Below are 16,963 nucleotides of genomic sequence, written 5' to 3'. Positions count from 1 at the left end.
GTTTGATTTTTCACATTTTTTTTTTCAAGTTTTTTATGATGTACCTTCTATATTCTCTCAGCATATTAAGTATGTTTAATACTGATGTGTTTATTTTACTTGTGCATAAATAAATTGAAATTTACCTTCTATATTCTTTTACTCGTGCACAAAATTTACTTCCCAGAATAGGTTGAATTATTTAGAATTATCTCCCTTATTCCTTCAAACCGGTTTGAAGGAATAAGGGAGATAACTCTAAATAATGCTCGTAGTTTAGCCACTGAATTGAATTCAAAAATAAACTATGTGATCGATCTATATAATTTTTGGTGTACAATATTTGCTTTCGATCACGGATACATACATCATACAGATTTATTTTTATTTTTGTTTTGGTTTTTCATGTGAAGGCGATTCTGGAAAAGCACCTTTCATTTTTTTTAACTTAAAATCTTCTAAGATAAATACTAAATTTTTAATGCAAGTACATCACAAATGATTGGATGAACGAAAATAAATTGTTTCTTGATTTCCCAAATAGTTTTTTTTAAATCAATTGTAACATTTTGCAAGAATAGAAATTCCACTTCTTTTACAACGATTAACTTCAACTTGAATAATTTTTCTTTTGCAGCCAAAGTTCAATAAGTTTTGAGAACAAATATGAAATGACAATCAAAAAATCTCTTCAAAATTCTCTTCGTTCTGATTTTCTTGCTGGATTCAATCACATTCGTTCTGATGTCAAAGAAGACATTCATGCAAGTCTGCCAAAGGTAAATTTAATCGGAATTCAATTTAGTTTCATTTTTGGTCATTTTTGATGTTGGAATGGTAAGAATGCAAAAAACCATTTAAATTCTCGCTAAGATAATTTAGGATTTAAGGATTAAAAATTTTTAAATACATATAATTTATTCACACACACACATATATATATATATATATATATAAGTATATATTTATATATATATATATATATTTATATATGTGTGTGTATGTGTGTGTGTGTGTGTGTGTGTGTGATTTTATGTTATAGAAGAAAGAGCATATATATTTGTATTCAATGGACATTATACATTAGTTTAATATTTTAATACATATAATTTATTCACACAAATACACACACACACATATATATATACATATATATATACATATATATATACATATATATATATATATATATATATATATATATATATGTGTGTGTGTGTGTGTGTGTGTGTGTGTGTGTGTGTGTGTGTGTGTGTGTGTGTGTGTGTGTGTGTGTGTGTGTGTGTGTATTGTTACCCACATATATATTTGTATACAATGGACATTATACATTAGTTTAATATTTTGGGTTCACTAAAACACTGAAAACTCAACCTACAGGATTAAAGATACCAAACGTGACTGATAATATGTGACAATAAAAGACACACTATCATTAATACAGAAATAAAAATGTCCAAACTTTGTCCTATTTAATTTCACTTGATAAAAAAATGTTCATTTTTTTATTTTCCAGTTTGTACGATCCTTGATAGAGGAAGCTCTGTTATTAAAAGTAAAGGAAACCAAAGACGTAAGTAATATGACTCCCAGGCAACCCCGGCTAGGGACAATTAGTACATATATGCTCTTTTATATATTTTTAGTATACAACATTTTACAAATAATAAATGACCTGAACAAGAACAAATAATTTCCAGCAATTGTATGTAAAACCAAAAATTCAATTAAATAACTTTAAAGAAAGATTGTATTTCTTCATTTCTCCCTTTCCTCACAGTTTTGCTAGACTAGTATATATAACGAATGAACATACACTACACTAACCCCTCCCCCTCGGTAAAACATGAAACTTCATTATGCGTACAACTTTCACAATGTTCATTTTTAATTTTCCAGTTTCTACGATCTTTGATAGACGAAGCTCTGATGAAGTTGAATGCTGATAAAACTGCAATGGCAGATTTTGCTTTGGAATCTGGAGGTGCGTTTTTGATTTTCCCTGTTTTTATCTCCATAGATAATTATGAACCGGTCATTAAGTTGTGTGATAAAATAATTCAAGTATAGCTAAAGAAAATGCCATAAATACAATAATTATAGCCAATAAACTAATTCTTGACTAAACAAATTTAAAATCCATCTGCCCCCTAATAAAGCACATATACACAATTATTTTTATAGCACTGTCATTCATCAATGTTAACAGATTATATAATAATCCACTGCATTCATTTAAAGAAGATTTTTTAAATGTGTTTTTGAAAAATCCTTTTCTTTATTATTTCAGGTGGCAGTATGATCATTAATCGTTGTTCGTAGACTTTCACAAAGTATTCTTCCCTCATCAGAATCTTTGGTATTCCTCTCTATTATGAATCCAATTACCCCAACACTGTTATTCAGGTAAAATTATTTTCTTTTATGAAAACTTAATTTTTCTTTAATGCATTAAAAATCGAAGTAGTTGTCTATTTAATCCCATTTCCAAGAATTATATATCAGATCTTATGGATAGATTTGCTGTTAATCAAATTTTATTTATGACGTCAGATTATCGATGAAAGACCTAAATTCAATGACCTTAAACTATATCCAGTGGTGAGGCCCCAGCTTGCGAGCTTTGGGGAGTGTGGAGCCACCCTTTAATTGTCATTGCTCCCAGGTCCACTCTGACTCGGAGTGGTAGTACCTGTTAGGGTCCCAACTATGAGTTAAATAGAAACCTTTTCAAAACAACAAATATATTCTATTAAAATTTTTCTTCAAAATCTTTGGATTCGGCATTAAATAACCGGAAAAGGGTTGATTTTCACTAAAACAAAAACAACCAACCAACCAACCTAAATTCAATTCCCCCAGGACTGTAATTCAGGTAAAATAATTATTTTTATGAAAACTTAATTTTTCTTTATTGTATTATATAAAGACGTGATCTATGACCTTTAAGTACATCTTTAGAAAATTGGGAACATAAAGATTTGCATGTTTGAAAAGATTCACACAAACGATAGAGGTTACATTGATCAAAATATTCGCAATAAGAAAAACAGCTTGTGTTTGTGTGTTTATTTTATTTTTTCTTTATTTCTTGATTTAGCCTGATGTCAATGTCGGTGAATGTTGGTCCTTTGAAGGCAGTAGGGGAAGTCGGGGTAAGTTGAGCCAATTTTCCATTTTGGCTCTTCAGAACCCAAACGACTAATTATTTTGAAAAGATGAGTGTATTATTATAAAGTTCTTTTATTTGGGAACATTTTGAAACAAGTTGCAGTTTTCTGCTAATACACCTAAACCGACCATGTGCTTTACAAAAATGCATATCAAATGGCTCAACTTGCCCCGACCATGGGGCAAGTTGATCCAACTTCTGGGGTAAGTTGTGCCACACAGGGGTAAGTTGTGCCACGCAAAAATGTGTTGCAAATAAAGAAAGAACAAGCCCAAAATTGTTGCTGTGGTTATAAAACAAATTTTAATAATGAAGTAGAAATGTTAATTACAGCGAATGAACCAGCACAAAATTTGAAACATATATCTGAAAGTAAGTTAATGAAGTTGCCACTGTGACAAGTCACAGCTGAAAACGAGCTGGCTAGAACAACGGACAGAACTGCCAACACTATTTGGCTGTGGCAGCTTGTAAACAACATCTTCTGCATTGAAACCCACTTCGTCCTTTGGGTTTGGAAAAAACACAGGCTTGTCCGTTCCTACCTTCCCTGCAACTTTTTTAAGGAAAACACCTTCAAACTCAAAATCCTCCCCGTTGAGAGTGTCAACCCGGGCAATATAGTTCACAGTTCGTGATTTGCCAGCACATCTGACAATCACAATGTCACCTTCGATTATTGGGCTATCCAGATCAATATCACCATCACTATCTGATGACACATCATCAAATTCAAAATCTGAATCATCAGTGTCACTTGAACATGGGGTTTTAGATCTCGGGGGACATGACTTTTTCCCACCAGCATTGAACAAACACTGCTTTGTTTTTGTTAATAGGCTCCTCTTTCTATTTTCAGAAAGGGCTATCAGCTTCTGTCGTTCAGGGCTGTCAGTCAAAATCTTTGAGCTGCCCTTTTTGTGACCAGCTTTTCTTGCCTTTCTTGGTGCTGCTTTCGGAAATGGCTGAATTACAGATGGTGAAATGTATGGACGATGCATGACATCATGTGAGCTAGATGAAACACAAGACCCAGATGCGGATCATCTTCTTGCTGTTTTTGTGGTCGGACATCATCACTGTGCACGGGCAAGACTGCTCCAGGAACCTCACCTGATGGTCCTGCATCTTCCACAGTAGAATTTGCCTCAAGGCTTTCTGCAGCCACATTTTGCTCACGGTCAGTTGGAAGAGAAGGGGAAAAGTCAATTTCACTAAAGATGTCCCGGTTAAATGGATGAATGCCCGAGGCTTGGAATCCAGCAGCAATGTTCAATGGTGTCATGGCAATCATCTGGGCTTGGTTCACTAGAGCTGGGAGTTCATATATTGTTACTGTTTTCCCTGGATTGGATCATAGCCACCCATCCATGGCTCTGTTGTACGCTGTTTTGAAGGGTCCATACACTGACCGGTCGAGCGGCTGGAGACGATGGGAAGTGTGTGGTGGAATGGTCAGTAAGACAACGCCATGAGATCTTGCTGTGTTCACAACATTCAAAGAAATGTGTGTGTCATGGTTGTCGAGGATTAAGAGGATTTTCTTTCCTGGTGAGCATCTGGTGTGCTTGATGATGTGATTTAAATATTCCACAAACACCTCTTCAATCATCCAGCTACTTCGTGTTGCCCTCCCTATGCACTGTGTTGGTCCACCTCTGATGAAGTGATCTCTGTAGTGGACTCTGGGAAAGATGAACAGAGGAGGCACGACTGATCCAATTGCACTCACAGTGTACACCACCGTTACCAATTCCCCGTGTTCAGCGGAGGTGATTGAACCAACTTGTTTCTTTCCTTTTTCTGTGACAACGGCTCCAGGGTTTTGAACGGTGGTGCACCCAGTCTCATCAGTGTTGTAAATGTCACTTGGTGAGAACTTGTACTTGTCCATTATCTGACTCAAGTTGTTGAAAAATTTATCAACAACTGGGCGGTTGAAGGCTGTGGCATGCTTAAAAGATGTTGCTTCTGTCACTCTAATTGCCAGGTTCCGGCGCTTCTTGAAGCCTAACCACCAATCATGTCCTGCTTTTTTCTCACAATCCCAACTTGGTGGCAGATTGAGACAGTTTTTTTTAGCAAACTCATATGCCAGTGTGCGACATCTTCTCAATGACAAACCATGAAACATGTCTGACAATTGTTTCACATGGTCAGCCAAATCCCTTTCCATTTCAGGACTAAAAACCAATTGCCGTAAGGAAACAGGTGTGTAAGCAGTCCCTGCTGGTTGACTGTCTTGTTTGTCCATGTACCGCTTCAGTGTCATTCGATCAATGTTAAAGTCCTTTGCAGCATTCCTCACAATCTGACCTCCAGTAACAGCGGCAGCAGCCCGTTCCATAACGTATGTAGGAGTTTGTCCACGATTTGTCTTTCGCACGTAGTGGCGCATGTCTGGTGGGCTTTTTTTCAGTGAAACACACAAAAAAGAAAAATGAAGTTAATACAATAAATCCGATAATGATGTAGAATATTACTAGAGTGAACTAGTTGATTCAGTGGAGTTCCTGGCATAAGTCTGGAACATTGAACAATGAATGCCAGAACAGCTGGCATTTGTAGAGAGGCACCTGCCTCTCCTGGCATGTTTAGCCAATCAGGCGCCTCCAAATGGAATAACCCACCATGCCTGACTAATTGTAGGCTAGTCCATAATGGTGGAGAGGGGAGGTAAGTGCATTCTTGATTCTACAATGATAATAATAATAATGTTAAAAATAATAATGATAATAGTAATAATAAAAATAATTATTATTATTAGAATAACAAAGCGCCTGTACAGCATGCAAATTCCTATCCAAGCACGACTTACACATCTTAAACATTTACCAGGTAACCCATAGATCTAATTCTTATACAAGTAGAGCATGTAACTTATACAACATGCATTTTGAATTCACTCTATAACAGGCCTACTGATGTGGTTGCACATTCATCTATTTCTTGAAAACGTGTAAAAAGACATATGGGGCAAGTTGAGCCAGTGGCACAACTTACCCCATTAGCATTGGCTCAACTTACCCCAGTCTGACCTCATTGAATTGTCTGTTCAAATGCATGCATCTGATGTGTGGTGAATGTAAAAATCTTTTACAGGTATGAAGGCAAGTAATTGAACAAACAACTACCACATATTATATCTAATCAAACTATTACTACACACAAGAAACATGCACTCACCTCTGTAACGCTTTATTTTACTTTTTTGGCATGAAATCTGATTTTCTTTTACTGCATCAACCTCTGATATTGGTTCAGCAAAACAAAATGGTGGAGGTTAAAGTCACGTGATCAGTTGTTTATAGATTGCATACAAACTTGGATTGGCTTAGTCAATTGTGGTTAAAAGGGGGTGGCTCAACTTACCCCTATGCTCAACTTACCCCGACTTCCCCTACTGGAAAGTTTGTGATTCGGTTATCACATAAAATTCAAATCACTGCCTTCAGCATGGAACATATTCCTAAATCCATCTCTCCCTCTGGACACATCGAGAGTGCACCGAAGGATTTTTCAGTTTATGTAAGTGCATCTGTTTTATTGTTTTTCTAATATTTAAAATTTCCTTATATATACATGGAGTTTCATTTTGAAAATATCGACATAGGTAAAAATGTAATCTTTTGAGAACTTAATAATACATATCTAGGCTTGCTTGAAATTATCTGCTTTTCTACTCACAAACAAGAAAATAAAATATGAAAATGTTATGCGCTTCTCTGCTTCATGTTTAGCTTAAAAGTGTGTGAATTTGTTTTTAAAGAACTCATTATGATGCTTAAACCAAATAAATAAAACGTGAAAATTTTAAAAACACATCATAAGCAAAATTAACTTAGAAATGTGTGAAGCTAAAAGAATTAATTTTTAAAAATTACATTTTTCAATGAACATTATTTGGCTTTTATGAATAATTTTTTTATATAAAGGAACAGATTTTAATTAACTTGCACATTTTTTTAATTAAAAAAAAAACTATGATAAAAAAAATTAAACTCTTCTTCCAACATGATTTTTTTTCAAAGTATAAAATAAAATAACCAATTTGAAACCGGAAACAGACAGCTATATTTTTTGTTGTTTAAAAAATTTTGGAGAGGAATTTATTTAATGATTTTTAACTCATAAAAAGTGACTATAAAAGGAGGTTATTCGTTTCTCATTAATTAATATTTGCAATGATATCATTGTTATGACACCGGACGTTGGACAAGTAAATTAATAATTTAATAAACTAATACATAAAGAGATGTGGCTATAGAAGAAAACAAAGTTTGAAATTCGATTTTCATAATTTTTTAAAAATGTCTATAAAAGCGATGAACTTACCTTTGAAATAAAACTAAAATATAACCGTTAAATTATTTTATTAGGATTTAAATTTGACTCAAACCATTCTGTAACTAAGATATTTTAAGTGATTAAAAATAAAATGAAAATTACTTTATAACATTATTTTGTCATTAAAATAAGGAAAAATATTACATTTTAAATCTTTAGAAAAAATATTACAATATTTATGCAAAAATAAAAATGTATGAATAAGTTTCTTACAAGCAAGTATTTACTGAATCTCTTTTGATTTTAAAACGGTCCATCTTTTTCCACCTTTCCCTATAGAGCCTATCCGATCCAGATGATCATGAAGGTGTCTATTTAGGCAGCTATACATACAAAGATGATGGGAGACCTATTCAGCAGTTTATTACACAGGTAATGTTTTCATGTATATTTTTAGAAATTTTAATATAATTCTAATTTTGATATAATTCTGTTTTCTTTGTTTTTAACATATTTTCACGAAAGATTTTCTTTTTATTTTAATATTTTTCCCATGTGAAATGCTAAATTAGTTTTCATTATTTTATTTCAGATGAATAATGAAAACCCAACCCAATATGTTGAAGTTCGGATTTCCAGCAACTACGGCAATTCAGAATATACTTGTCTTTATCGTTTCCGTGTACATGGAGTTCCTTACACTCCTTAAAAGTCTTTTGTACGTCCTTAGTTGTTTTTTTAAAATCAGATCATGTCTGTGTCTGTAAACTGTCCTTTATGTAAATTTTTTCTGGCCCTATCTTAAGAATAAATGGATTTTGAATGTTCATTTTACCATCAAACTACTTTTTTTTGTACCCAATTATGGGTAGATTGTGAATACTTTTCATTGGTCAAATGGTTTATTCTCTGTAGATTCCAATTCGTTTATTTTCTGTTTCAATTTTGTTGAATCTACAGAAAAAAAGTTTCTGTTTTGCATCCATTGATCAATTTGTAAATACGTTCTGATTATTTTAGAAATTCTGAAATGTAAATATTTTTCATTTTCATGTATTTTTTCATAAATGATCAAATAAACTGTTCTACTCTTAATAAAAAGTTGTTTTTCTTTTTAGTCTTGTAATATTTTTTTTAATATTTTAAATCTGAAATCATTTTCAAATAAAGTTTTTTATTTTAATAAGAAGTTGTTGTTTTATAAACCTTCATATTAAAAATATTAAAATGTAAGTTTTTTATCTTCTATTTTTTTCTGCAAACGTTTATAAGATCGACTTGCAAGGTAAAAAATGAAAAATATTTTCAAATTTCTTTTGAAACTCGGATATTTTTGTCTTCAATTCATTCCCATCGCAAACTGATTTCTCTTCTGCTTTATTCATTCTTCCGCATCATTTATTCCACCTGATATAAAGGCAAATGTCGCCTCAGTTTCCGGTAAGTCTCGGTTACTCCTCCTACACACATACTTTCTTTAAGCACTAATCACTATAACTTGCAGAACGGTCAAATTTATTGAATAAATAAAATCTGTGAAAAGCTCCAATACTGTTTATGCAATCCATTCGTCATACCATAATCAAACACGATTATTTTGAAAACTATTTATGCTGATCACATTCTTGATATACTTGAGCAACTTGTTGTTACTGCTTCTACATCATCACTATAATCATCAGGTTTTGGCATTTAGGATGCTGCAAGTGTCTTAGTGCCCAAGATATCCAGGTCAGAATGGCAAGTTTGGTTGATGAACTTTGGATTCAATTTAACAAATAATGGAACCAATGTGTGTCCGCAATTCCAGTGTGAGCAATGTCAGGCAATGCTTCATCCTTGTTCTCTGTGTCATCTGATGCAAATGGTTGACATCAATCATGTTGCATGCAGTTATATGACTTTTTACACACACAAGCCAGGTCGTCATCCTTGGTCAATCATCATCATCATCATCATCATCATTTTAATGTCCTTTTAACATGTTGACATGCATTGCGTGCCTTTAAGATTAAATTTCTAAGGAACATATCTCTGCCCAAGTCTTTATTATCCCTCCTTCCCTCAAATCAATTTTTATCACTTTATCCTCATTTTTCCTTGGCCTTCCCTTCCAAGCTGAATAATCTGCCTCAACTGTTGTACATCTATTTACTCAATCATGTTCATCTTTTATTTCAACGTGGCCATACAACCAAAGTCTACTCTTCTGCACATATCTCCTTATTTCATCTTCCTCTGAGGTCATCAGAACTAAGCCTACGTTTTAAAAGGATGTTTCCTCTATAGTATCACACCTGACGGAATGGTTTAGTGTAGGCATAGACCATTTCATACCCTCGAAATTGTTCCAGCCAAAACTTAACAGCAAGCCATGGTTTTCTCCAGAATGTGCTACCACCATTGTGCACAGAAATCACTTTTTCCATTGCTTCCAATGTAATAGATGTACTGAGACTAAAGCCTCTTTCAGGACTGCCAGTAACCACTGAAAAAGTAATAAAAAACGCGAGAGAGTTGTATGCTCAGTCTGTCAAGTCCAAAGTAGCTGAGCAGCGGCTTGGTTCTCACCAGTTTTGGCAAATAGAAAACAGAATCCTGAACAGAAGCGTGTGCTCTATCCCAACTATCATCAATGGACCTGAGGTAATCTCGTCAGCATCAGACAAATCCAAACTCTTTGCCAAGAACTTTGCAGCTAATTTTACTCTTTTTAACCAAGGCCGCCAACCCCCAATATTTCCTTCTGTATCAGAAAACACGCTACGTGATATACAAATATCTATGCATGATGTTACCAAGCTAATCAAAAACCTTGATTCCAGTAAAGCAACTGGCCCTGAGGGTATTCCAATTGTAGCGCTCAATAAACTTCAACCAGATTTAGCGCCCATACTTACAAAACTGTTTAAACATTGTCTTAAAGAGAATTGTTTCCCATCACCCTGGAAAATCTCATCAGTATGGCCTGTATTTAAGATTTCAGAAATGGAACATGTGCATCAAATCTGTTGCCAAGTCTGCTGGAAAAATGGTGGGATCTTTCTATCGATCCAGTAGATATCTCACTGCTGAGGAAATTCTCTATCTATATAAGAGCCAGGTATGTCCAAGAATGGAGTACTGTTGCCACATCTGGGCAGGAGCTGCTAGAAAGGACTTATCCTGCCTTGATAGGGTTCAAAATAGACTTTGTAGCCTCGTAGGAGATGCCCTTTTCCTTGCAAGCTCTTTCTCAGAGAAGAGATGTTGTGAGTCCATCTCTGCTTTATCTTTATTTTCATGGCAAGTGCTCGTCTGAGCTCCAATCTATGGTCTCCCTATGCGAAACTTTCATGAGAAACACTCGTCTAGCTGAAAATGCTGTCAATAATTTCCCCCACTCTTTATCTGTGCCTAAACCTAAACGTAGATTCCATGAACAAAGCTTCTTTCTTAGAACTGCACACCTTTGGAACTGTCTTCTGTTTGCTTGGTTTCAATATCAACTTCATTCATTTATTCAAGTCCAACGTAAACAAATTCTTGATGAGCCGTTTCACTTAAGTCAAAAAATTTACCGAATTTCTATTACTAACGATTACTATGTTGTTCCACTTACTACTGTACAGTCTTTAACCCTCATCCTCGAGTGGCCTCTGGGCCTTGATAAGTGGTAACGGCTACGTCTAAAAATCTCACATGACAAATCCATCAAGTAACCTATCTCTGGCCAAGTTTTGGTTTCAGTTTTGATTCAAGCTAATTCACCCAAGTCATATGGATATATTTTTTACTTTTGAAATCGCAACTTTATAATATATAAAAATCGATAGAACATTAACTCTATAATAATATATGCGAAATCTGCAAGAATTAAAATATCATATTTAAGCATACTTTACGACCGAGTTACGCCGGGCATCCCTGCTTGCTTAAATATTTTTGCAGTTTTCACAAAACATCTACAATAATATCAGAGGTTCTCCATTTACGTCGAACATCTACAGAATGCCAACATCAATATATTACGTATATAGTAGGCCCCTGTGGAATTTCCACAGGTCCTGCTAGTTGAATATTAATAGAATAAAATTTATCATACTTTAGATTCAGGGTAAACTCTAAATAATTGTTTCAAACTATGTTCAAACAATTTTTATTAATCGTATTATTTGGACTACTGATTTTATCTTGAGTGTGATTTTCACAACGTTCCAGTTGATGTAACCTCCGATTTTCTTCACGTGCATCTTGTCAAACTTGCAAATATCTCTGTCGAACTGAAGAATTTGGACAGAATTTCAAATGAAACACTTTATTTACTTTATAGAGGAAGCAGGCTTTTGTTTCATCAATCAGGACTGTATAGAGGTCGTAAGTAATTCACAAATGTATTTTTCGGTGACCCACACTGAGGATTGAACCTTCACCCTTCAAGAGAATATCTCTTTTATAATTGATTTTCTAGAACGACCCGTGTACTCTTGCCATTTTCCACAAAATTGCCTGAATAGTTTGCTAGAGACCTCTTGTCAACCAAATTTTCGGCCAATAACCGATTAAAAAGCTTACTCTATGAATACACTGAATACACTTTATGTAAAATTTCAAAAATTGGCTTAGTAATTTGGTAGAGACCACAAAGGTAATTTTTTTAAAATTTGAGCCGAATTTTGACCCCTTAACATTTATTGTTTGGGGCTCAAATGAAATTAAAAGTGTTCAAGTAACCTACAACTAAAATTTCAAGTGTTTAGACCCAAAATTGGTAGAGGAGTTTGGTAGAGTTGTCAAAGGTCAAATCATTGAACTTTCCAAATTTCTGGCTGAAAACCGATTAAAAAGATTTTCCCAAATCTCAATACTCCTTATGTCAAATCTTGAATCTTTTGCAAGACTACCTTGAATTCAGTTCACTTCTTCCTTACTGAAGATGTAAAAATGTCTTTCTTTGCACGAACTGGTTCACCTTACACATTCATTATTAGTATTACTAGCAGGTAACCTACATTTAAAATTTCAAGTGTTTAGACCCAAAATTAACCGAGGAGTTTGGTAGAGTCTTCAAAGGTCAACTTTTTCAACTTTGACCTCTTGGCAGCCAAATTTTTGCCCCAAAATTGATTAAAATGCTTGACGCAGGTGTGAACAACCTTTTGTAAAATTTAAAAATGTTTAGACCCAAAATTTGCTGAATATTTTGCTATAGACCGCAAATGGTAAATCTTTTTAAACTTTGACCCCTTGGTACAAAAATTTCCGGCAAGAAACTGATTAAAAAACTTGCACTATGTCTGAATACACTTTATGTAAAATTTAAAATGTTTAAACCAAAAATTTGGGTGAGAAGTAAATTTTTTTTAACTTTGATACCAATTTTTCCTAAATCTCAATACACCATATGTCAAATCTCGAGTCTGTAAACCAAAAATTGACAGAGTTATTTGGTAGGAAAATGTATACACACACACACACACACACACACGGACATTTTCACTTTTATAGATATACTAACTGTTCAGCCAGGCTTTGCTATGTACTGTTCATAACTTGCCCTACATGTGAATACACTTTATGTAAGATTTCAAATATTTAGACTAAAAATTGTCTGAGTAATTTCGTAGAGACTGCAGAGGTCAATTGTTTTATAATTGCACCTCAATTTTGACCCCTTAAATTTATTATTTTGGTCTCAAATCGAAATACAAAGTTTTACCCATGTCCAAGTTACCTACATCTAAAATTTTGTCTTTAGACTCAAAATTGCCACATGTCTTAATACCCGTTATGTATAAATTTTAAATGTTTTGACCCAAAATTGTTTGAGTAGTTTGTTAGACACCGCAAATGTCACATCTTTTGAAGTTTGACCGTTTGGCAGCTAAAATTTTCGACCCAAACCGATAAAAAGTTTTCCCTTTATGTAAAATTGCAAATGTTTAGACCAGAAATTGGCTGAGTAATTTGGTAGTGATGGCAGAGATCAAATTTTTTTGAAATTTGACCCCAATTCTCATTATTTAATAGTTATTTTTTGGACTCAAATCAAATAAAGGAGTGTGATTCATGTCCAAGGAACCCACATTTAAAATTTCAAGTGTTTAGAGCCAAAATTGGCGGAGGGGTTTGGTAGAGTTTTCAAAAGTCTAATTGTGTAACTGTGACCAGCGACAGCCAAATTTGGGCCGAAAACCGATTAGGAAGATTTTCCCAAATCTCAATACCCATATGTCAAATCACGAGTCTTTAGAGTTATTTAGTAGGGAAATGTACACACACGCACACACACACACACACACACACACACACACACGTTTTCACTTCTATAGATATACTAGCAGTTGTGCCCGGCTTTGCTCAGGCCCTATGTACTGTTCATAACTTATATATCTTATATATATATATATATATATATATATATATAAGAGAGAGAGCGAGAGAGAGAGAGAGAGAGAGAGAGAGAGGAAAACAATTGAACATGTAAAGATAATAGAAAAAATTGGTTGAGAATATGTATAGAATCGGCCAACCAAATAGCATGGCAAGTATTCACAAATGGATTCCAAAGATTCTGCGGAGAGATGGCTATTATACAATGCAATATAATGGAGCGTGTAAATATTGTGAATATATCCCGTGAACCAAGTGCAAAATAGAAACAATTGCACTTAAAGGAATGGGTAAAATCTTAAAAATATAGCTTAGTTGGAGTGTCTCAAATAGTAGGCGAATGCTTGCCATCCGGTAGGATGTCTCACCTCCAGAAAAAAAAAAAATAATAAAAAATTGTAAAACAATGAGAGCTCTTAAATATAAATTTAACTCATAGGGAAATCAAGTTCAAGCTCTAAGAGAAGGCCACTTTATCTCTTCAAACTAATTAAAATAATAAAAATAAAACAATGTATAAAAAACAGTGATTGTATCTGTCCAGAGAAGAACGAGGTATGGCTCTCTCAGAAATTGACCATCAACATGAAGCGATTTTTGTGAGCAACAACCAACATCTGATGTGTTGCCAGAATACAAACCTATAAAATTTGGATTCAACATAAAAAAATCAAGAACCAAAAGAAAAACCTCAATCACAAACCTGGATTTAACCAAAAAGATCAACCAAAATATGCCTAGCGCCGCCAATCCAATTTAAAAATAATCTAAGAAACGTACCAACATTTATTAGAGAAATAAATAGAAAGCAATATAATAAAATATGATAACAATCTTCCAGAATAAGATTTTCTTTTTCAATAAAATTTTTAAACATTTTTATTTAAGTGAATTGTAAGAAAGATATTTTATTATAGTTTACTTATGTTGTTATTTATTTTTTTGTGAAGGAAATTTTATTAATCTTTTATTTGGTTACTTTTTTTTTTTTTTTTTAAATTTGTTTGTGGAGGAAATTTTATACTTTTATGTGGTTACTGTTTATTTTTTGTTTTCTAAAGATTTTTTGTGGGGAGAAAATATGTAGCATATATGTAACCAATAATGTTTGTATAATAAACAAACTATATATATATATATATATATATATATATATATTACTGTAGAAATATATTTTCTTATCAAGCCATTTTTAAGAAGCTCAACTAAATTGTGTAAGTCAAATTAATTAAAGGAATAAATTGTAAAATGGTCAACATCATGAATTTTGGAATATAACTTTTTGTAATTTATTCTCTCTCTCTCTCTCTCTCTCTCTCTCCCCCTATATATACATATATATATATATATATATATATATATATATATATATACACGAGGGGAGTGCAATAAGTAATGCCCCTGACCCACTTCAAGTTGTCTGATCCAGCTTAAAGTTTGCGTGTGCAATGATTTATATCTCTACGGGTTATGTGGCAAATTACAGCTCTGAAATAATTGTGGTTTCTGTTTTACAGGTGTTTGAACTGAGTCAGGTGTGAAATGGAGCCTGTTGAATGTCGAGCAGTGATTCGGTTTTTGTATTTGAAAGGACGTACACCATAGTAGACTTTTGATGAAATGAAACAAACTTATGGTGATAATGCCCCATCATATGACCTTGTAAACGCTGGCATCATGAATTAAAACGTGGCCGGAAATCTGTAGAAACAGCTCCACGACCTGGTCGCCCCCCCCCCCTTCTGCCATTGATGAGGCATCTGTCCGTCAAGTTGAGGCTGTCATTTTGGAAGATTAGCACATTACTATTCGCCAAATAGCCCAAGATGTAAAGATTAGTACATGGTCTGTAAAAACTATCATTCATGACCATTTGCATATGCAAAAGGTGTCTGCCAGATGGATTCTTAGGTTGCTCACACCATTCCAGAAGCAAGAATGCGTCGAGTGCTCGAGGATGAATTTGGAGATGTGCCAAGAAGATGAGTCAAAGTTTTTCAAAAGACTGATTACGCAGGATGAAACTTGGGTCCATCACTATGATCCAGAGACCAAACCCAGTCAATGCAGTGGAAGCACTTGGACTCACCACCTCCAAAGAAGGCAAGGGTGCAGCCCTCCGCTGACAAGGTAATGCTCACAGTCTTCTGGGACCAGGATGGAGTAGTGAGGACAGATTTCCTGGCAAAGGTTACCACAATTACAGGAGCCTATTATGCTTCACAGGTGGTTTTGGATTGGCTTCGAAGTGCATGACCATCAGAAATTGTTCCCCTCCTACACTGATGATTGCAAAATCATGAAACACTAGTGTATATAGGCATAAAGAATAATTACTGTTTAATTTTACATATATATATATATATATATATATATATATATATATATATATATATATATATATATATATATATAAATATACAATAGCATATATAAATAAATATACGATTAATTTATAGAAATTATGTTATTATAGAGCGACTGGTGGCATGTATCATGTATGAGAATGACACAATGTTCAACGAGCAAGATCGAAGATGAGCCGCTCTACAACTCATGATCTTTAATGATCAAAGCTTTATTGCCAACACCCTCAAAATGCAAATCCGGAGGATCAATTTTAGAGCTCAACAAAGTTTCTGACAGAGCTCAATGAAGTTTCCGGCAATCAGAGCTTCTAACCGTGGCGCTGTTCGTCTGCTGGCAGTGAATTAACAATGTTTTGACATGGTCTAAATAGTTAGGCTCAATTTGTTTACACAAACATCATCGCTTCATACACTAATAGTAATTTGTATATCACTTCCCGATATGCTCAACCTAAGATAAGGGGCATTATGGTATATAACCTTTCTAATGATTATAACATCATGATTTGAGATTCATTTCAATAATAATCGAGTTCTTAGAGGGGCTGACATTTATTCATACATATACATACATTCACAGACACGACCTTTGACCTTTGTGTCATGGGTTATCTTTCCACTATTTTAGTAGATTACAATATCATTTTGTGACGTCATAAAAGATTTTTCCCTTACCCTTTATGTCAATAGAAATCATCATCTTTCTGTGACGTCATAAAAGAATTTTGGCAACTACCATTCTTTATATAAAGGGAAATCTTTTAACAATTGCCACTCATTCTTC

At 34.0% G+C, this 16,963-nt stretch overlaps 1 protein-coding gene across 1 annotated transcript; it reads left to right on the top strand.

Moving 5' to 3' along the window:
* The first annotated feature begins 4,416 nt into the window (after positions 1-4,416).
* On the top strand, positions 4,417-8,513 carry LOC145252383 (SUN domain-containing protein 3-like). Its single transcript, XM_080111781.1, has 3 exons — positions 4,417-6,679; positions 7,778-7,870; positions 8,031-8,513. Exons 1-3 carry the CDS (start codon positions 6,608-6,610, stop codon positions 8,145-8,147), a joined length of 282 nt encoding a protein of 93 aa, XP_079967907.1. The 5' UTR covers positions 4,417-6,607; the 3' UTR covers positions 8,148-8,513.
* Positions 8,514-16,963: the final 8,450 nt, after the last annotated feature.

Source organism: Euprymna scolopes, chromosome 29, assembly GCF_053919585.1.
Source record: "Euprymna scolopes isolate OS-2025 chromosome 29, ASM5391958v1, whole genome shotgun sequence".
Lineage (NCBI taxonomy): Eukaryota > Metazoa > Mollusca > Cephalopoda > Sepiida > Sepiolidae > Euprymna > Euprymna scolopes.
Note: the sequence above shows the minus strand (reverse complement) of the source record. Positions and strands in the feature narration are given on the sequence as shown.